General features: G+C 54.9%; 1 protein-coding gene across 19 annotated transcripts in view; it reads left to right on the forward strand.

Annotated features, from left to right (window-relative positions):
* The first annotated feature begins 575 nt into the window (after nt 1-575).
* LRRFIP1 (LRR binding FLII interacting protein 1) overlaps nt 576-22,409 on the forward strand; it is a 139,012-nt gene continuing 117,178 nt past the window's right edge. For 12 of the 19 annotated variants that reach the window (XM_087864709.1, XM_087864755.1, XM_087864723.1 and 9 more), the window contains exon 1: nt 577-754. In XM_087864709.1, coding sequence (XP_087720835.1) covers nt 659-754 — 96 coding nt within the window. In that variant the 5' untranslated portion in view covers nt 577-658. Of the gene's footprint in view, nt 755-22,409 lie in introns of all 19 variants that reach the window. The other 7 variants (XM_045794019.2, XM_045794020.2, XM_045794022.2 and 4 more) reach the window with 4 other exon arrangements.

Raw genomic sequence — 22,409 nt, forward strand, 5'->3', positions numbered from 1 at the left:
ACCAGGAGCCGCTGCCCTGCAGCGGGTGGTGGTCCACGACCACTCGCAGGACTCACCCTCCAGTGCCGCCCCCCCCCCCCCGGCCCCAGGCCTCCAGGCCTCTGAACCCTCCGCGTTCCCTCGCCCCCTCTACCCACCTGGGCCCCCAGCCCATCACCTCCGCATCCTTGGGCCATCAACCCCCAGCCATCCCAAACCCCCTCGCTCTCTCCACGTTTGGCGTCCCCGAGCACCCCCTGCCCAGTTCCACCTGGCGTCCTCGCGCCCCCAGCCCCTGGCGTCCCCGCAGGTCCCCGGTGCCAGGTCCTCGTGTCCCCTCCTCGGACGTCCCCGCGCCCCTGTCTCCGTCTCCTGGAGTCTCCGCAGCTCCCTGGCGCCCGGTGTCCCCTGCTCCGAAATGTCCTCCTGCCCCGGCCCCCGTGTACCCCCTGCTCCGGCGTGTCGCCACGCCCCCGACCCCCGCGTCCCCCCTCCTGCGTGCCCCCGGCGCTCCGGCCCCGCGTCTCCCTCTCCGACGTGTCCCCGCGTCCCCGGCCCGCGCCCGCTGACGCCATGACGCTGCGGCGGAGGGAGGGGCGGAGCGGGGCCTGGGCCGGCCCAAGAGGGGCGCGAGCGGCGGGAGCGGCGGGCCCCGCGGCAGCAGCGGGCGGCGCGGCCGATGGACATGGGCACGCAGGGCTCGGGGCGCAAGCGGCTCCCCAACCGGGAGCGGCTGACTGCGGAGGACGACGCGCTGAACCAGATCGCGCGGGAGGTGGGCGTCCGGCGGGCCCGCGGCGCGGGGGGCGGGCGGGGGCGCAGCCGCAGCGGTCGCGCAGCGGTCGGTCGCTCTGTACGTCCGCCGGCGGCGCGGGGGCGGGATGTCGGCGGGCCAGACCGCCGGTCCTCGGGAGCCTGGGGACAGGCTGGCGACGCTGACCCCTCCCCACGCCCTGGCTCCCTTGGGCCACTGTGCCCCCTCCTCCCCGGGGAGCGGAGCTGGGGGAACGGCGCGCGGGGTGGGGGGGAGGAGTGGCCCGCAGGGTCGGGGGCGAACGCCCCGCTTGGTCGTGCCGCTTGGTGGGGTCGTGCCACTTGGTGCCTACCGCCCCCCCCCCAGAGGCCCATGGACAGTCCCCGGAGGCCACATGGCGCTGGCTAAAAGGCCTGTTTCTTGTCTGTGACCATGGGTCATCGATTCCCACGCAGGTGCAGCTTGGGCACAAGCTTGAGGTTACTGTGAATCTTGTTTCTGGAGCGAAAACGGGTCCAGGCGCACTGAGGGGCTTTCATCCAAGTTTTGTGGGCAGTTTATTTGAAAGGCTGGTGGTGAACTTGAAGTGTGGCAAATTAAAGGAGCGCTGTGCGCCCAGCCTTCAGGTGAAACAAACCGGTGACAGGGGAAAGTTGCCCTTGGGATTGGCCTCGGCAGCTCCCTGCGGACGCGGAGCCCATTGGGCTTCAGGGACAAAGGACGCCTGATTTTTCTGGCATACCCTTTGGTACCTTTTCAGTGTCCTGTGTGTGCTAACCATACGGATGCAGCTCTTCCCTCGTCCTGCACCCCCTTCCAAGTGTTCCGTTATGGTGTGGAGTCGTCTGCATACCACACTGTTCTCACGTGGAAAAACTTCAGGCCATTTAGGCTGTGGGCTCTGGTTGCGTCAGTCAGCTATTTACTGAGGTCCACTCTATAACCACTTCTTAGGTGTTTTTAGTTGCCAATACTCGATTTTGCTTTTATGGACATAGGGCTGTCAATCAATATTGAATATTGACATGGATAAAGACTTTGGTGTTTCTCTGCAGAAAAGGAAAAGGGCTTTCCAGGCAAACTCTTACACATCCCTTAAAACCCACTGCAGATTGGAGTCCTCTGTGAGACCTCCCCCCACCCCCAGGCAAAAGTCTCCCTGCTACCCCCTGGCTCCTCTAGCTCTCACTCCCTACACCTGGCGTGGGAGTCACGTCTCCCCAGCATCACTTGCTCACGCCATAGGAGGTGACACCCAGCCAGGCGATCTTTCTCACTTTTGTTTCCCCGGAGCTCCACACAGTCAGGCATGCAGTAGGTGCTCCGAAGTGTGTTACGTTAATTAACAAACAAAAGAAGTACCAGGATTTAAAGTACATTTGGCTAAATAAAGACATCGGCTAAATGTAGTAGCTTAGATATAATCCCCACCCCTGTGAGGACAGTCACTTAGGTATGTAATTGACCGTAAGACCAAACAAGTGTTCTCTGGGAGGCCAGAGGTGACCGATGATCCCTGGGCCTCATCTTTCTGTCGGCGCGTATGGACAAAGGAACGAGAAGAATGAGAGCTCCCAAAGTCTACCTCCTATCTGCTGGTTTGGATTGGAAGCAAAGGCTAGGGATGCTCCCTGGGTTGACATCCTTGAGGTCCCGAGGACTGGGACCCGTGGCCCTGCCCCCCCCAGCCAGGGAGACGGTGGCAGGCAGTGACAGATTCAGACCGCGGAGTCAGTCCGGGGCTGTGAAAGTACACACACCTCATGTAGGAGCTATGCGATCCCGGGGAGGTGAGTCATTCAACCCCCCTGAGTGTCTGTTCTCTTGTCTCTAAAATGCGGGAAAGAAATCCCCCTTGGCAGTCAGGATTACAGAAAATGACTAGCGTCCATTGAGTGAGTAACCAGGTAAGTGTGAGCCCCACCCACCTATCATCCCCATCAAACCAACCACAGACTGGCTTGTTACAAGTGCCAAGTGGCAGGTATCTGTAATGTTGGAGGGAGCAGGTGCAACATTTTATGTTTTACCGCACACTGAATTATATTTCCCAACTGTAAAAATTAGAATCACGATTCAAATGGCAAGTATCTGGTCACCATCAAGTTCTTGAGTTCTTATAAAAATTAACAAGATTGTCTTAAGTTTAGTACATTCGTATTTGCTCATTGATTCAGCAGGTGTGTGCCATGTTCTCCAAACGCGTGTCCTAGGGAGACTGGGCCTCAGGGATGGACCTGAAGAGGATCCACCCGTGAGGACTTGGGTCAGAGAGGGGTCTGACCTGTAGATCAGTAACAGTAACAGGAGACGGGAAGAGATCTGATATTAAAAGGCCATGGACATTGTGCCCTGAAAGTTTGGGAATAAGAGAGTTCCAGTTTATTGAGAGGACTAGGAATGGCAATCAGAGGTGGCTTCCTGGAGGAAGTGGCATTTTGAGTTACTTTGAAGTGACAGAAACGCTGACCTGGACTGGCCTCCACAAGGCGAGCTCCATTGGCTGGAGCACAGATTCCTGGCCAGCCCCACCAGAGGCTGCTTCTCTGCATAGCACCTTGCCGCTGGCTCTGCTGCGCTGTCCTCTTTGGGAGGCCTCGCCTCCAGGCTGACTTGCTCCTGCCGTGTTCCCACACTGCCCGCCATGAGCCCACGCCAGTCTCTCTCTTGAGAGCCAGAAGTATCTTCCCTGACAAATCTCCACGCGGCTCCCTGGCTACCCCTGAGCCAAACTGTGAGCAGGACTGTTGACTCAGCCACCCACACCAGTCCCTGGACGAGGGTGTGCAGGGGCGGGGGGAGGCCGACCTGTGACCCGTCAGGCCCATCCTGGAAATGGGGGAAGTTGGCTGCTGCCTCTGAAGCCCCTGGGGAGGTGAGGGGGCTTCTGTGAAAACTGGGGACTGTTTCAGAAGGTGGCAGGGGTGGGTGGACACGGGTCAGGTGGGGGGGAAGGCGTCCTCTAGAGAATGAGCAGAGCCTTCGGGCAGGGTCAGGGCCTGGAGGGGAGCTCGGAAGCGACACCCTGACCGGGGCAAGCGCACACGTCCCTAGTTGTGCAGTCACGCTGTGGTTTACCCGGAGGCCGGTTCATAGGAAATGGACTTGGCGCTTGAAAGCACTAGGTGCGTTAGCACAAGTCCTTGCTTCCGAGGTGGAATCCGGGCACGAGGCTGTCAGGACAAAGGCCCAGTGAGCGCTTGGAGACGCTCTTAGGCGTGAACCGTGTTTCTCACACCCTGGGGGCCGGCGTTGTGAAAGCAGATGTGTTTTCGCTGCCGCCGTGTTTAACGTTCGCCTCAAGGTGTTGTTAGCATCCCAGGTTTCTCAGTCAGCGCTGGGCCGCCGAGGGAGCCGGTGCTGCTGTCAGGACGCCTGCGGCAGGCACAGCACGCCTCTCCCACGGACAGTGACCGCGGAACTAAAGAATAATAATAACACGCAAGCTGCCTTAGGAACGAACTTGCGGGCCGTAACCGCGGTGGTGAGGGAGTCATCCCTGTGGCCACCCCGGCCGGGTCCGATGCCCTGCCCCGCTCAGAGCACGGTGCCCTCCTCATGACTGTTCCCACGGCCTCCTCGCCAAGGCCGACCCCCTGCGACGCTGTCCCTTGGACGCAGACGCTGCCACCCAGCTCCCTCCTATGGCGGGTGCTGACTCCCCGGCCTGTGCGCACCGGCTGTCGGGGTTCACAGCTGCCCTGTCAGGAGAAAGGCGCCCCTGGCCACCCAGGAGTCACTGTGGGGGAGGGGTGTGGCCCCACCCCCACCCCAGGCAGCCTGCAGCTGTTGCCTGAGGGCTGTGAGGATATAAAGTGTCCCCTCCCCTCGCTTCAAGTTGGAACCAAGTCTGGTGCCCTCCCCACTCCAGGCTCCCTGGGGATGGGGCTGAGGGCACACTGCAGCGGAGGCCGCCTCCTGCCCCTGCCGCTCCCCTCGCCCCTCTTCTGCTGGCTGTGCTCCCCAGACAGAGACCCGCAGACAAACCCCTGCCTCAGGCTCTGCTTCTGGGGACCCCGACTTCGGATGACCCCATGCTTCATTCTGGGTGGTTCCGGTCATACAGGACGTTCTCATCCCAAAACCCCTTTCATGTTACCGCCGGGGCCCCTCACCCCACCCTTCCCAGATAGCCTCCAGAGGCCAGCTTGTCTTGAGGGACGCCTTAAGGCGTCCACGGGCCGAGCCGGGGGTGGGTGCACAAGGTCTCTTCCAGAGCGGCCCTGGAAATCTGGTTCAGCTCGCAGCCTCCGCTTCACCGTCCTCCGGCTCTTGGCAGATCTGCGCCTCGGGGATGGTGCAGCCCAGGAGCGAGCCCACCGCTGGCATGACGCTCGCTCGTGGTCTCCCGGTGCCGTCCCCGGCCCTCAGTGAGGGGACAGAGACCAGCATGTACCTGCACATGCCCTTGTTGCGACAGCCGAACTGTCCCCCTCGTGCCTTTGCTGCAGGTGAAGTTGCTTTTCTGAGGGGGGCCGGGAGCTGGAAACATAGCGGCCATGGACTGGACGGTGTCATCGGTGTTGTCAGTGGTTTGCGAGTGGGGACATTGTCGCGCCCTCTTCTTCCCGGGAGTGGGAAGGGGTGAGGGGAGTCAGACGCCGACCACTGCAGGAAGAGCTGTCCTGCCCCCAGTCCGAACACAGTCAGGCCCTTCCCGAGCTCATCATCCTAGGACAGACACGTGCAGCCTGGTGGCCATCAATGAGCCCTGGGAACGTGACAAGTCAAGCATTCATGGCGGATTCTTCCCACTGGGTCTGGGCCATCGGGGAGTTGCACGCGGCGCCCGTGACCTTGGGCCGTCTTGGTGATTCCCAACAAGATGGTTCTGGTTGGAGTGGAATCAGAAACTCAGCTGTGGACAACCCCCCCCCCCCCCCCCGCTGGTGGCTGATGGCCTGCGGGCCCCGCCCCACAGCTATTTCTGTCAGAGAGCCAGCTGTCTCCCTCCCCCCTTCTGGGGACCCTCGTGATGCACTGGTTTCCTGGTTAGGGCTGTGATCTGTATGTGGGTGGCATGAGAGGCGGCACAGCGGGTAGAAATCAGGGGACCTGGATTCCAGTTGAGCCTGTCGCTCATGAGCCTTCTCAGGGTACGGGGTTGGAAAGGGGGCGGGTGGGAACTGAGGTTGCTTCGGAGGCCTGCAGGGTGCCAGACGCTCCCAGAAGCTTCTCCCGTAATTACCTGAAGTCCCACCAGCAGAGTTTGGACTGTCTGACGTAGAGAAGCGGGCTCACTGGTGTTAGTGACTTGCCTAAGGTAACTAAGAAGGTGCCCGTTCAGTATCCACTGCTGCCTCTTCTGGATCCAGTTCTTGGCTCCATCCAAGGCCCAACTACCGGCCGTGTCCTGCAGTCAAGCCAACTTGCTTCCCGTCTCTGGGACTGTTGTCCCCCCCGACCTCTGGCCATCAGACTTGACGTTGCATTCGAGAGTCCGTATTCTTCTGTCCTTGCTACGTCTCTCCCTCCAAAATGTAATGTTTATTTAACTAAGGTAATACGTGTTTTTAGCCTTGTCCCACATTCTCAGGCCATTCTCCACACAGCAGCTGGGTGATCCTTTAAAATATGTCAGCTCGTGTCGCCTCTCTAATTAAAACTCCCCAGCGACTTCTCCTATCACTGCATAGAGGCCACGTTCTTAATGGCCTCACAAGACCCTGAACGATCTGGCGATTAGCTCCATGTTTATAAATAATATGGGTGTGCACTTGATTGATCGCCCGTGTGTAACCGTGGACCGCTGGCTTCCTGGCTGGGAGGATGGGGCCCTGCTCAGGCGCTCCCCCCACGTCTGTCCCCCCTCGTCTTCACACCACAGCTCTGTTGCCGTAGAACCGCAGAGTGGCAGAGAGTAGGCTGCTGGTAGGGTCAGATTCCCAGGTTCAAACCCTGGTCCTGCCACGTGCTCCATGATCTCGGGCAAGTGGCTTCACCGCTTCGTGCCTCAGTTGTCCCGTAGGTAAGATGGGAAAGTTTTGAGTGCACTTCCCACGGGGGTTATGAGAGTCAATGAGCTCTTTTGTGAGAAGACCTCAGCACGACAACAGGGCCTCGTAAAGGCGGGTGGTGATGGTGACGTCACACGTGGTGTGGCTGCAGAGCCCAGCAGCACGCGCTGACGTTCCTGTCCTTGGACAGCTGTCTGTCTTCTCTGGAGTTCATGACTTGTTTTTTTCTTTTTTTCCAATTACTCTTCTCTCCCCATATCTGTTCCACCCAGTTGTTCAAAAGCTTTCCAGCAGAACCCCTCACAGTACTCTGTCCTGTGTGATTCAACAAACCAGACAACCTACCATTTCCCCTTTATTCCCTCCTGGATATGGACCCCCGGAGACATGTGTCCTCTAGAGACTCACAGGACTTCGGCTGTCCTTCCCTTTGCCACCATTCTGAGAGTTCCCCACTTTTCTGTTGTTGTTGGATCCCTCTTTGCCAGATGCTCTATTGTCTTCTTCCTTGGATTACTCTCTCATGTTTCTGGAACACGTCCTTCAGTAGCTTCCTGAGAAAGAATGCCTTTTCCAAGTGTTTGCATGTCTGAAAATGTCTTTATTCTACCCTCAGACTTGATTGATGGTTTGGCTGACTATAGCGTTCTAGGTTAAAAATAATTTTCCAAAGAACGACAAAGATTTCTATGTATTCTTTGAAATGATTTCCAGCATGTATTATTAACCGAAAGAAGCAATCTGCAGAAAACAAAACTAGCACGCTGTCCCTTCTGTGAGAAAGGCGGTGATTTGCCTGCATTGGCACAAAGAAACCCTGGGAGACCAGAGGAGTGTGGGATGTGAGTGGAAGTAGATTTGTCAAGTGTCACTTTTCATACTCTTTGGATTTCTTTCTTTCTTTCTTTATTTTAGAGAAAGAGAGAGTGGGAGGGAGGGGCAGAGGGAGAAAGAGAATTCCAAGCACACTCCCTGCTGGGAGCTCTGTCTCCGGACTCTGAGGTCATGACCTGAGCTGAAGTCAGGAGCTGGAGGCTCAAGTGACTGAGCCACCCAGGCCCCCTGATGCTCTTTGGATATTGAGCCATGTGACCAAATTGCCTAGTCAGTATAATAAACTAACAGTTATCAAGAAAGTAAAATTAAAGTTATTTTCTACCACAATTTTAACACCTTTTTTTCCCACTTTATTCCAGCCTTCAGGCCAGGATTTCTTGGAGAATTTTGATGCATTGTGTATTTTCAGTATCTTGTATAATTTCTGCTTTTACTCTCTAGAAGCTTTTAGGACCTTCTCTTGATCTTTAGTGTTCTGGATGGGTTTTTTCCCATTTATTGAGCATTCATTGGGGTCATTGGATCTGAAAACACGTATGCTAAAGTTCTAGGAAGTTTTCTGTTTCCCCTCCCTGCCATTTCTGCTGCTCTCTTTTACAGCAGCTCCTTTGCGGGAATAACTTTCTTTTCATTCCCATCCCCCAACTTTCTTCTCTTGGTGATAATTTACAGACTACTCACCTTTATCTTCCACGCCTTCTGCTAAACTTACCTGTTCTGTACTTAATTTCTAAAAGGTGGGAGTTTTTGGTTGTTGTTCTTTGTTCCTTTTTTTATGGCATCTTCTCTGATTCACGAATGTGGCACCTTTTCTTGTCATTCTGAGGACATATAATTTGTTGTTGTTGTTGTTTTCTCCCAAACTTCTCTTTTGTCCTCTGTATTATGTCTGTTTCTTTTTGTCCTTTGTCTGTGGCGGCCTCTATCTTTCATCTTGAAGCCCCTCCCAGATGCATGGTGATCCTCGGCTGTCCATTCAGCTCTGAGAATGCGGCACTAAAACACTGTGAGAACAATTTGGTCAGAGGCCAGGAGGGGAGGTGCCACAGGATGTGAGCAGGACAGCACCGGGGGTGCAGGAGGGCGGCTGAAGTGCTTGCACACCCACAGCCTCCTCAGGCACTGGCACACAGCCTGGCTCTGAACCCAGGTACCCCGTCCACCAGGCCAGTGGACAGTGTCAGTGTTGGAAGGGAATATTGCTTAATGCTAGCAAACCAAACCTCTCTAATTTTGTGCCTACAGATAGAGTTCGCTGTTTTCGGTGAAGGGGGTGGCAGCATTGAGAAGAACGCTGAAAATTAATCTGAGATTTATACCAGGACAGAATAATCTCTAATGTCCATACAGCCCAGACAATGGAACCGGTCATTATGATATTCTTTCATTGAGAGTGGAATGAAGTATCAAATTAGGTGAGCAAACAGGGTGTTATAAAAAATAAAATTTTCATAGCTTCATGCATCAAGGATAATTCACTTATTTGTTTGGAAAATTCTCTAAGATCTGAGATATAAAACAAACATAAAATACCTGGAGAGTTTAGGTAGGCAGAATGTGATATGGTCTTGGCAGCAGGTAAACTCTCCGATCAGCAAATGTGTAAGAGCCAGAGCCGTTCAGCAGCTCTGCTGGAGTATGATATTACAATGCTTCCACCCACTTCTTGGCTTGGGCGAGTACATGAAAAATCACACAGTGGCCATGAGAATATTTAAACCTAAAAGAACCAGGAGATCTAAATTTTTTGTTTTGCTTTTAAGCTCCATCTCATAAGGTTATCTAATTTTTTTTTACCATTACCTTTGATTTCTTTTATTTCTATTTTTCTCCTTCTTCTATGAGATCCCTTAGGCATGAAGGAAGATGGGGAGTTTTTCAGGTTGACAGAGAGATGGGATTTCCATGTTGACTGAACAGCTAACATGTCTCCACCCTGGATGCCCTAAGATACTGCTTTAAATGATCCCAGATATGTCTTAAAATCATCCAGAACGGTGCTGGTTAGTAGGACCTGTGGCAGTGATGGCAGTCCTCTCTGTCCGTGCTGCGTGTTATGGTAGCCGCCAGCCCCGGGTGGGTGTACAGCACCTGTGCCGTGGCTAGTGCACCTGAGAAATGCATCTTTATTTTTTTTTAAAGATTTTATTTATTTATTTATTTATTTATTTATTTATTTATTTACTTGAGAGCGAGCAAGAGCAGGGGGAGGGGCAGAGGGAGCGAGAGAATCTTCAGCAGACTCCACGCTGAGCACAGAGCCCAACACGGGGCTCAATCCCACAAACCCGAGACATGACTTGAGCTGAAATCAAGACCCGGACGCTCAGCCAACAAGAGGCACCCAGGCGCCCCTTGCATCTTGAATTTTATTTAATTTTGATTCACTTACATCGAAATAGCCACTTAGGGCTCGTGGCCGCCGAACGGGCAGCACGGCTTTAGACAGTGATTTCTTCTTTGCTGAAATATGGTGTGATGGAGTGTTCCGTCGTGCAGAGCAGGGCTGGATGTCACCCACGACCGGGCACAGAGGGAGGAGTGCACTGGGGGCCTGGGGGCAGGACTGGCCAACTGCGGCCGGAACCCAGTCCACCTGGAAACACTGCGGGTCCGTGGAAGGAGCACCGTCAGCCTTCTGAAGTTGGGGGACCACAGGACGTTACTGTATCCGAGCCTCCTTTCCTTTGTCTGTGGAAGAGGAACAACATTCCCGGGGTTGGGGGGACGGGGTCGAGTAATGAGCGGTGCCAGGGAAATGCTGAGCCGGCAGCCTGGTACACACAGGCGCTAACTGAACCCCGGGGTCCCCTGCCTTCTGGGGGCTGGGTCCACTTCCAGAGAGAGCCAGCAGCACTGCTTGACGGGTCAGGATGTGGTCCGGGGAAGGATGGTGCCCGTGTGCAGGGGGTGGCCAGGACCCTGGGACTGGCTAGGTGGACGCCGAGTGAACGCACGGACAGCAGCCACCTCAGCTCCACGTGTACCTTCACGGTCCCGGGGCTTTCTTAGCGTCTAGAGCACATGTACGGCCTTCTGTTTTCAACGGCACTTTTGCTTCTTGGCCTTGAATTTAAGAATCGAGAATAAGATGCCACCAGACTTTTCCAGCTGCTTCGTCCTCCGGCAGCCTGGCCTCGGGACCTGCAGTCCACATGCTAGAAGCAGTGGGCCCCCCACCTGGGCCTTGTCTTGTAGGGTTTCTCTCCAGGCTTCTCTGACCTCTCAGGAGCCACTAAATGACCTGTCTATCTGTCACTCAGGCTGCGTGTGTCGCAGGGAAGCGGGGGTCCTTCTGTTACTTCTCTTGTGCATCAGGGAGTCCCCGCGTCTGCACTGTGGACGTTTGGAGGGATCCCTCTCTGCTGGGGGGCTGTCCTGTGCCTTGAAGGAGATTTAACAGTCTTCCTGGCTCCTACCCAAGAGTGATAGCCGAAATGCTCCAGACATTGGCAGATGCTGCCGGGGACGAGAAGGTCCCATGGAGAAGCGCCCCTTCCCTTTTCCCACTGCTGTACCACTCACCGTGGCCCCACAGACAGGGCCTTGGTGCTGCTTTGTCCACAGGGCACGGCTGTTCTGCAGGGACAGGGAGCACCGGCCGGCCCCCCTGTGTTCTCCCGGTTTCCCCATTTCCCGCTCCCAGACGTCAGCAGGTGCACCATGCCCTGGAGGGCTGGGGTAGAAGGTTCCAGAAGCAGCTGCAGACTCAGGAAGCTGGGACATCAGCCGCATATTTGATGACGCTGCTGTATTCCAGAGCGGGGTCAAGTTGGGGGCGGGGGCTGGAGGGGTGCGGGGCGGCTACGAGGGGGCTGGTGGAGCAGACCTGCCCCTCAGGTATGGTATGAGCTTCCTGCTGCCTGTGGGAGATCGGTTGGCATGAGGCGGGAGCTGCTGAGAGGTCGTCTTTTGAGTGACATCCTATGGGGCCAAGTGTCTCCCTTCTGCCCATTGGAGAAACCCTTTCCCGGCTACCCCCGGTATGCTGCAGGCAGGACGGGCCGCAGGGCAGCGATGCAGGGCTTGAGTCTGTGCTGGCGCAGCAGACACCTGCCTTTGCTCCAGGAAAGGGCCCCAGGCCGATGGCTCAGGTGCGCTCCAGCAATAGCTCGGTGCTCACAGCTGCTGAGAGCCGGCTCTGCCCAGAGGTCCGGGGGCACCAGGATTGGCATTCTGACCAGTGTGAGGTGCCAGGCCTCTGCCTCCTGCCTGCTGGCTTCATGCTGGGGAGACCGAGGCCGGGGGAACACTGCCAGGAGCTGTCTGGACACGGAGCCAGGCGTTTGCACCAGAGTCTGCCCTCCCGCACTAACCCCAAGGGTGGCACGTCCATGGGTGCCCGCAGGCTGGGGGAAGGAGAGCCACCAGGGAGAAACCTCAGGACAAAGTGGCCCAGGCTTGGGATCATGCTTTTGTCCGGCTCGAGGTCCCCAAACGGGCAGGGAGCCTAAGCAGCCGCACTGTCCAGTGAGAGCCAGAGGCCTCGCGAGTGCACCTGCCTGCATCACCCCCTCACGCGAAATCCCAGGTGTGCTGCGGGAAGAGGGAGGAGGGAAGCCTCCACTTCACCCTTATGGGGGGGTGCTGGTGGCCCATCAGGACTCCAGAGTCCCTCCCAGGAAGCCCCCCAGACAGAAGGGGGCTCATGTGGGACAGCAGGAAGACCAGCGACAGCACATTTCCAGAGGATTAAAATTGTCCCCATGTTTCCTAAAAGGCACGTTGCTTTTGCTGTTCACAGCTGAACTTCTTAAAATAAGACCGCTAGACCGTGGTCCTGTGCGGGGTCCTGGCCTGTGCCCAGACACTTGTTCTTGTGAAAGTGGTGTGCAGACCACCTCTCCCTTCTCTCCCAGTGACAGAGTGTGAAAATTGGAGCTGTCCCAACCTTCTCCTTCCCTCTGCCCTCTCCATGCCCTTGGCCCCAGGCGTGTGGGTCCCCCTCAGGCTACAGGGGTGAGACAGGAGTGATTTAACCATGATAATGTCCTGTGTCAGTCCTAGTCCCCTCCCTGGCTTAGATCTCTGGTTTCCATTGTGATGTGCAATTTGTGAAGGAAAACATGCTCTGTCCCTCCCTCTCCTTAACTGAAAATTCAGCTTTAGGATTCCTTTTGGCTTAATAGATCTTTTCTGCTTGGATTTTTGGGGGTTTTGTGTGTGTGTGAACAATGTCACTATTTTAATGTATTCTTTCTTTCCTAAACATTTTCCAACTTTCCCTAAATGGAACCTGGTGGTTCATAATTATATGGAGTGGAGGACAGAGTGGGAGCACAGCCTTGCAGTTCGGCAGGCCATACCCTAGACTCTTTGGTGACTGGCTTGTTAGAATGAGGTAAGAGCATCACGTGTGTTAAAGACAATCCAGCGCAGTACATGTGAAGACCTAATCAGCTTCATTCAGTGATCCACGAACGGGCAGCGTTCCATCTAGAAGTAAAGGTAGCCCCTCGGAGCAGAAGGAAGGAGTCTTGTCTGGGCCGGAGGGGCAGGAAAAGGAAGTCTCTGGCGAAGAGTGGATTGTTTCAGGCAAGACCTCCTCTGTGTGGGGGATGGCGGGGACCTGGCCGACGGGTCACCTCCCTGGTGCTGACCGGGCAACTCCAGACTGACCACTAAGGTTACACTCCTGGGAGAGGCTGAAAATGCAGTTAGGTGGGGCTCTAAGTCTTGGTTTGCTGACATGGAGCTTAGCACAGGTGACTCCATTTTGAGCCTGTTGTCTCTTTTTTGACACACATAATATGCGCCATCTATGAAATAGTAATAACTAATTCTGTTTATTTAGTTTCGTATTCTGCTTTTTAAACTTTTGAGTGATTGGATTTCACAGACACCGTCAGGCTTCCTTCCTTACGCCCATGCCGTGTTCGCCATGGATGGTTTATCTCTTCAGGAGACGTGGAAGCAGACCAGCTCTGCTGCTCAGGGGCTCTGGGACATGGGCCTTCGCTGGCTTGACGCCAAGTTCCACAGGTGCATGATGAAGACGGGGTGGCTGGGGGCCTCGTGACATGAGGCTCATTGGTTGCTGAGGTCTAGGCCTCCTCAGGGAGCACTCAGTCCCCTCCACCCTCACCCGCTGGCTCTCCCTCCTCCTGGGAAGTCTCAGGCCTGTGCAGTCCCACGCGGGGCCTGAGGTGCACAGTCCGTGTGCCCCGCTCTGCCTCCTGTCACACTTATCCACCAGGCTGCTGTTTCCTTTAGCAGCTCTAGTCTCCTCGTCAGAGGGGCGCTCTCTGGGGGCTGCACCAGGCCCCGTCGCGGGGAGACCCCTGAGCCCAGCATACAGGAGCCACTCCAGGACCACCTGCTGAGGGAAAGCAGGTCGAAGCAGAAAGGGGAATTCCTCCGTGTGTGGCGGTGACTGGTCTCCGTACCGATATGGAAACCTTTGAGCGTGGGATTTTTCTCCCAAGTAGTAGGGTCTACTTTTGTCAGAATTCACGCGTGGATCACATGGGGTGGCTTTCACTGATGACTCTTCCTAAATTCTGAAGCCTCATCCACTGTCAGAGTAGATCAGGAGATAGAGTCGTTCCGTCTCCATATTGATAACCTCGTCAGAATTCATCAGCAAGAGGCCAGCACCACCCACAAACCACGGTTGTCCCGGATGTCACGCCGAATGGTGCAGCCAAGGCCGGGTCTGCGTTACTTGCTTTTGGGTTTCTCTTGGCATGATAGCTACTTTCAGTAATGGATGGCAGTGTGGGAAACCCTAAAAAAAAACCCAGTGAAATAAATTTTCCTCCTGATTCCCTTGATGAGAGATATTTTGCACACCCTTGAGAAAATACAGCCTAGAGGGTCAGGGTTGGGCTCTGAGTCAGATGACCTGGGTCTGAGCCCTGGTGTCGCCATTTGCTGGCTTTGCCACCTTGGACAAGCTATGTGGCCCCTTGGTGTTCCCACCTATAAAGTGGAGGCTATGATGTGCGGTTGTGAGGACCAGATGAAGGGATACGTACAAGATGCTTGGGACAGGGACTCCTGCCACTCACCAAGGCCCCCACGTCTCCTCACACACCCCCGTCTGAAATGAGGCAGGGGTCATTCTGGCCACAGACCATGTGTATTCAGTGGCCCCCTGCCTGCCACCCACCCACATTTACAGAGATCCGGACTGACAGACAGAGGCTTGGCTCCCGCCCTCAGCTCCAGGCTCTGTTCCAGACTCTAGGCTCTGGGTTCTAGATTCTAGGCTCTGGGCTCTACTCCAGGTTCCAGGCTCCAGGCTCCAGGCTCCAGCTCCAGGCTCTAGGCTCCAGGCTCTGCTGCAGCTCCAGGCTCCAGGCTCTAGGCTTTACTCTAGGCTCCAGCTCCAGGCTCCAGGCTCTAGGCTCCAGGCTCCAGGCTCCAGGCTCCAGGCTCCAGGCTCCAGCTCCAGGCTCCAGGCTCCGAGCTGCCTGACTAGAAAAGTGGGTGGGGGTAGGGTGCCTGGAGACAAGCCCCACTCGGCTTTGGTCTCCTTAACTATAAGGAGCGTTCGCATGAGGCGTAAGCTAGAAGATAGTTGAGGTCATGCACACAGAGCCTCAAGGGCTTTGCAAGTGTAAGGTGGCAGTGGTATTACTGTCAGAAAAGTGTAGAAAAGATTCTTAACACTTAGATGTTTCAGGCTGGTTTGTAGCTGCTTCCGAACTTGGAGCAGATGCTCATTGACCCCGGGAGCTGTGCATTTTTCTTTGCGCAGAGCACTCTAGTTCTCTTTTGATGGTGCTGTTGCTTTCTTCTAAACGTAGGGGAGGAAGCAGGTGCAAGCCTCACGTGGGAGTCAGGGAAGGCAGGAGGTGGAGTTGTGGAGGGGAGGACAGGAGCCGCTGTCCCCAGGCGGTCCTTCTCCGGGCTTCCAGACCCCTGATTCTTTCAAGTCCTTGTGAAGGCGAGGAGGAAACAGAACCAGGGTCGCCATCACCACGACGACCACAGACTCATACATTCCAGTCTCTTCAGGAAGGGGTGGGGGTGCAGCAAGGGCCCAGGCCTTCTCCAGCTTTCACTGACACCTCTTCCATGCCTCAGTTTTGCTGCGGTCTGACCCAGTGTGCAGCCTGCACTGTGCCGGGAAGGCATAAGTGTGACAGGACCCCATCTCATGGGAGAGCAGCTTCTAGTCTTCACACTGCACAGTTCCGTCCCTTCCCAGTGGGCGTTGTTGAATCAAGCCTTTCCTCAAGAGCAAAGGAAGACCCTGGACTCTTCAACCTTTATTAGGACGTTCAGTAAACGGCATCGATTTGGCTCTGTGCCTTCTCTTGCTAACTGCACAGCAAACCTGCCGAGACCGCCGGTCCCTCATGGGGTGGAACCACCTGGATGGGTCTAGTCACTCAGATAGGGACGTTCCCAATGGCCTCTTTGAAGTAAGCAGCTGTGGAGTTGCTTGACCAACTTTGAGAAAACAGCACACTGGGCCAGAATTGAGGGCGGTTGATGGTACCGCAGATCAACGGTCCTCAAAACGTGGCCTCCGGACACAGCACCCACAGCCCTTGGAAGGCATTAGAGATACTGCTTCTCCGCATCTCTCCTACTGCTTCGGAGCCTTGGGGGTGAGCTGGGCCATCTGTGCTTGGAAAAGCCCCCCAGGGGCTGCGATGCCCACCGAAGATTGAGAAGGGCTGCCTCAGATGGGCCGGCGCTGCTGCTGAGTCGGCTTCCGGAGCTCAAGAGCAGCGTGGACGCTAGTGTTCCTGGTTACAGGCGGCTTTCTCGTGCTCACGTGCCCGAGCACTGGGTGACTCGTTGCGGTCACAGACACGAGTACTGTCATGCCCTTCAGGCTGGCGAGGCTGCTGTTGAGAAGCTGCCCCCTTCTGAGAGGCTTCCCCCCGACCAGACGAGGGCCTGGAGTGGCCTCCCACCCTCAGGGGCAGCCTCTGGGCACAAGGCACACACCCAGTTCCGGTGAGTGAGTGAGTAGATGGACGGACGGACGGACGGATAGCATTAGCCTGACTTCAGTCACGTTTGAAAGTTCAGTTTCTTCTGAGACTAGAGCAAGATTTCAAAGATCATCATGGGCCACCTATGCGTGAATGAAGCTTTAGCAGAGACCCGTGGCGAGCAGGATCTCGCCTGCTGATCTGGCCAGGTGTCGAGTCTGTGACGTGTGCATGTGGTCCCACCTCCCCGGGGCCAGCGTAGGGAGCCTCCCTGTCCCCCTCTCATGTAGCAGGACCTAGAAGGAGCCGTCAAGCAGGCAGCTTTTTACCCCTCCCCCGATTATCTGACAATTGCTCCCTCTTTCCGGCTCTTTGCTTTGTGACCTTTTCTCTCTTGTGCTTCTCCACTGACTTTTTGTGTTATGTGTGCACTTGGAAAGAATCTCTGAATGATCCTGGGGATGGGGCTTTGATTTCACCGGACGGCCCGCGGGCGATCGGGTTGCGCCATGCATCGCCAGCACAGTGAGCTAGCGTTCCCTAAAAAAGGCATGCGCCGTGTCCAGGAAAGCACTTCTGAGGTTGATGGCACGCTACCAGGGGCTGAAGAAACTTGGACCGTGTTTGCAGAACATTCTATCGTGTGGCTTCCCTGTTGGGACCAGGGCTGGGACTATGGGAAGTTAGGTGTATTAATAAACCCCACCAGGTGCAATAAATAGCCGTCTTTGCCTGACCTTAACCTCACGTAAGCGCCCTGGTTGTAAAAAGCCCTGTGCACACGCAAAGTCACTGGAAACATCTGGAGGGGAATGGCGCTGGCCTGCGCGTTAGAGGCAGTTGGAGGGCCTGCAGGTGGACGTTTCTGTGAAATGTTCTCCGTTTGGATTTGCCTAATTAGACTGTGCTTATGGATCTGGGGGGAGAATTTCATGGAGGTGAAGTGCCCTCTTGCTCACGTCACAGCAGGTGGTGCATGTCATCACTGATGACGTCAGCCTGGACCACTGAGCTGAGGAGGGATCGGCCAGGTTCCTCCACTGCAGGGGTGGTATCCCCCCTCCCAGCTCTGTTCCCTGGAAGTGAGTCTCTATGTGCAGCCCCCACTTGGGGAGGGGACTTCAGCTCCCCATCCTAAAAGAAGGTGTAATCCTAGGTTGAAATGTTCACCATAATTAGTAAATTTGAGAGTGATACGTAGAGGCTGTGCAAATGTCCTGTGCCATCCTGAAGTCCATCAGTGGATCAGCAATTCTTTGCCAAGTGTGGACACGAAAAGCAGGTTATTTGGTGTGAGCAATGAACAGAGAGCTGGGGTTGGGAAGCCCTCGAGCGTGTGGTGGTGCCTGATATGGCCTGATCTTGGCCCAGCCCCGTGGACTTTGCCTTTTTCCCTCACTGCCGGCACACTGGCTGGCTCTCTGGGCCTCAAGGACATCTGTGCAAGGGCTGGTCACTGCTGTGGACATGGACACCCCAAACCTTCCTTGTCTGCTCCCGGAGCCCCTTCTGCTTTCCACTAGCGTTCCGGCTTGCTCCTTGGTGTGGCCGGGAGGGGCTTCGGTCCTTCCCGGTGTGATCCAGGGAGGCAGTGAGGATAACGCTGACAAGGTTATGGTTTTGGAGGGATGGGGAGAGGCTGAATAGTGGGTCCTTGTTCGAATGAAGGTCTTCCATAACGAGTAGAAAAAAAACAATGACTTCCTTCTTCACTCACTGTCACTTTTCATAATCTGGTCATTTATGGCCTCAGTTTCAGGAAAGAGCTCAATGTTTAACAGCACAGGTTTGGCTTGAAAGTGCTTTTTGATACGTGACATTGACCAAGAAACGTCACCATAGGGAACAATCCTGTTGGCCGACGTTGCTTTGCCAGTCAACCCTGGATAACTGCTATTCAGTGGACAGGTTTCTGGCTCATTTTGTTTCCTGCTTTCTACTGTTAGAGTAACTGAAAATGAGGGGAGAAGTCTGATGGGAAGAAGTGAAAATGCAGCATCTGTCTTTCAGAAAACATCTGAAATACGAGCAGACCTCAGAGGTCCTGCGGGTTTGGCTCCAGACTGCGGGAAAGCAGGTCCCGCCACGAAGCGAGTGAGATCACGTTTGTGGTTTCCCAGTGCGTGTGAACGCTACGTGTCCGCAGCACTCCAGTCCGTTAATGCAACAGTAATGCAGGAGCAGTAAGGCTTTTTGAATGCACAAAGTTAAAGATTACCTTATTGCTAAAGAATGCTAACCGTCGTCTGAGCTCTCACTGAGTCGGAGTCCTTTCGCTGGAGGAGGTTCTCGCCTCGAAGTTCGTGGCCGCTGACGGATCAGGGTGGTGGCTGTGACAGGTTTCTAAAATAAGACAACAATTTGCCACATCGACCGACTTCCTTTCACGATTTCTCTCGCACGTGATGCTGTTTGATGGCATTTTACCCACAGGAGAACTTCCTGCCGCTGCACCTAAGTGTACTTAGTATCCTGAATCCTCTGTTGTCTCTTCAGCGGTCTTCACGGCACCGTCAGTCACCAGGACTGGATTCTGTCCCGGGAAACCACTTTCTCTGCTCGTCCGCAGGAAGCAAGCCCTCATCCCTCACATCTGATCACAGGATTGTAGCGATTCAGCCCCATCTTCAGGCTCCACTTGTGATTCCAGTCCTGCTGCGGTTTCCAGCCCGTCTGCACTGACTTCCCCCATGCAGGGCGTGAACCCTCCACGTCACCCACGAGCGCTGGAATCGACTTCTTCCAAACTCTTATTAATGAGGATATTTTGACCTCTCCTCATGCATCACGCATGTTCTTAATGGCATCTAGGATGGTGGATGCTTTCCAGACAGTTTTCAGTTTACTTCGTCCAGATCCATCGGAGGAATCACCTTGACAGCTAGAGCCTCATGAAACGTTATTTCTTAAATAATAAGACAGGAAGGTAAAACGACCCCGTGATCCGTGGGCTGCAGGACGGATGTTGTGTCGGCAGCCGTGAGAACAACCTTCATCTCGCCCCTCTCCATCAGAGCCCCTGGGCGACCCAGCACGGTGTCAGCGACAGTCGTATCTTGAAAGGCGTCTCGACAGTGAGCTGAAACGACTCGGCAAACCGTGCTGCACACACGCGTGCTGTCGTATTTGTAGAGCACGAGCAGAGCAGATTTCTGTAAGCGTGAAGGGCCCCAGCATTCCCAGAAGGGTCGCTGAGCGCTGGCTTTCGCTGACGTCAGCAGCTGCAGGAGCCCCTAACGAGAGAGGCAGCCTGTCCTGCGAAGCCAGGCACTGAGCTCGCCCTAGCTCGCCAAGTCCTAGATAACCTCTTCTCCCAGCGTAAGGCTGCTTCGTCTCCGGGGAAAATCTGTTGTCTGGCGTAGCCACGTTCATTCGTTATCTTACGAGGTCTGGACAGCTTGCTGCGGCTTCTCCGTCAGCACCTGCTGCTTCGCCTTGCCCTTGTACGTCACGGAGACGACGGACTTCTTTCCTCAAACCTCCTGAGCCGACCTCTGCCGGCTTCTGCCTTCTCTCCTGCGTCTCCTTCCCCTCTCTCAGCCTTCACAGACTTGCAGAGAGTCAGGGCCTTGCTCTGGACTGGGCTTTGGCTTAAGGGAATGTTGACCTTCTATCCAGACCACGAAAACTTTCTCCACAACGGCAATAAGGCTGCGTTGCTTTCTTATCATCCGTGTGTTCACTGGAGTGGCCCTTTTAATCTCGCCAAGAACTCATCTTTTGCATTCACAACCGGGATGACTCTTTGGTGCAAAGGCCTAGCTTTTGGCCTGACTCAGCTTCGACGTGCCTTCCCCACTAAGCGTCATCATTTCTAGCTTTTGACTGAGAGACCTGTGACTCTTCCTTTCACTCGAGCACTTAGAGGCCATTGTAGGGTTATTAACTGACCCAGTTTCAATATTGGTGCGTCTCAGGGAACAGGGAGGCCCGAGGAGGGGGAGAGAGACGGGAATGGCCAGTGGGTGGAACAGTCAGGACACACACGGCATTCATTGGTTAAGTTTGTTGTCTTATGTGGGCACGGTTCGTGGTGCCCTGAACAATTACAGTAGTAACATCAGAGATCACTGATCACAGATCACCGTAACGAATATAATGAACAAGTATGAAATATGAGAATTACCAAAACGGTACATAGAGACACAAAGTGAGCAATGCTTTTGGAAAAATGGCGCCAGTAGACTTGCTTGACACGGGATTGCCACAAACCTTCCATCTGTAAAAACTGCCGTATCTGTGAGTCACAACAAAGCAGAGTGCAATAAAATGAGGTACGCCTTTAATGGCGAGTGATAGAACATGAGAAAGATTGAAGAAAACCCAGACCCGACCATTAAAGACGAAATGCCTGATTGCAGAGAATTATAAGCCTCTCCGTAGGAAGCGTCAACATGGAATCACGCAAAGCCGCGTGATACAGTACCTCCCCCCCTTAGCTCGAGCATGCATTGTAGGCGCCCCTGATGATCAGATCGCCATAACAACAGACCGGGGGCGTCAGCAGTGAGCACGTCCTGAGTGGTTTGTACCCTTCGTGCTCACTAAATCTTCACATGAGGTAGTGTATACACTGCATGTTCGGGCGCCCACAAATTCCTACGCAGAAGCTCTAGCCTCGAGTGTGGCTGTATTTGGAGATGGGGTCTCCACAGAAGGAATTCCGTCTAGATGAGGTCGTCAAGGTGAGGCCCTGATCAGTAAGATGCACGTCGTCGTCAGAAGGGACCCTGGGGAGCGCTGTCCCACTGTGAGCGCACAGAGAACCCGGGAGCAGGGAGGTGGTCGTCTACAAGCCAGGAGGAGAGCCCTCACCTTGCACTGGTGGCGAAGGTTGGCCTTACAGACAAGTACGCCTTCTTGGGTCTTTTCGTGAGAAGTTGGGGTCACTGGCCAGACTGCACTCCCACTATTCCTGAAGCTGGAGCCACATCTGCGTGTGGACGTTTCCAGAATCTGGGGGAAGAGCTTACTCTTGTCTGTGATATTCTGCAAGACCAAGTGCTGGTTCGAGTGCGGCATCTACACGGGCAGTAGAGACACCACACAGACACAGCGGTCATTCCGCTTGGCTCTGCTGGCTTTCTGGCTTTTTTAGATAGAAAGGGGGGGAGGGGCAGAAGGAAAGAGAATTGCAAGCAGGCTCCACACACAGCGCAGAACCCGATGCGGGGCTTGATCTCACGACCCCGAGATCATGACCTGAGCCGAAATCAAGAGTCAGATGCTTAACATGCCCCCCAGGCGCCCCTGGTTTTGCTTTCTTCCTCGGGTTCTAGGGTTGCTCTTGTTTTGTTCTCGTGTTGAAGCTGCCCCTCGGCCAGCTGGGGTTGGAGGCGAGCCGCAAGCCCCGGCCCCCCCCAGTGTGCACGGCCACACTTGCGTCGTAAGAATGTGGAGACTGGAAATAGCCACCCTGCCCACTGCGTCTTCCTGCAACTGCTGGCTCTCCGGGCACCCTAACGCTCCTCTTCCCCCTATTTTTAGAGGCCGTTCTTCTCTGATATTGTGTGGCAACACATCAAAGGTATATTGTTTCTTGACTGTCCAGTGTGTCCACCGCACGCTGGACACTTGAGAAACGGGTGACATTAAACAGGACCAGACATTTCATTTCAAGTCACAGAGTCTCACCTCTGCTTCTCTGCTGAGCAACCAAAACCATTTTTCCTCGAAACCACCCGGACCCCTGCTTTCCCTGCCGGAGCAGCCTAGGCCTGGGAGGGACGGGAGCGTGTAGCATGCTTGGAGAGCATCCCCCAAAATGCGGGTGATGCCAGCGTGCCACGGGAAGGAAGGAAAAAGCACTGAAATCAAGCAGTTTATGACCTCTGACCTCGTTTTCTCAGAATCCTGGAAGACTCGGATCCTTTCAGGATTTTCTCCCTTTTGCCCTCTGGGCGTGATGGTGTGACAGCAGCCAGAGCCTTCCGCTCTGCTGCTCTGGCTGTCCCAAGGAATTCTTTATTTTATTAGTTATTTTTTTGA

The sequence above is a fragment of the Ursus americanus genome, chromosome 1, assembly GCF_024610735.1.
Source record: "Ursus americanus isolate L20-20 chromosome 1, mUrsAme1.1.p, whole genome shotgun sequence".
In the NCBI taxonomy this organism is placed as follows: domain Eukaryota; kingdom Metazoa; phylum Chordata; class Mammalia; order Carnivora; family Ursidae; genus Ursus; species Ursus americanus.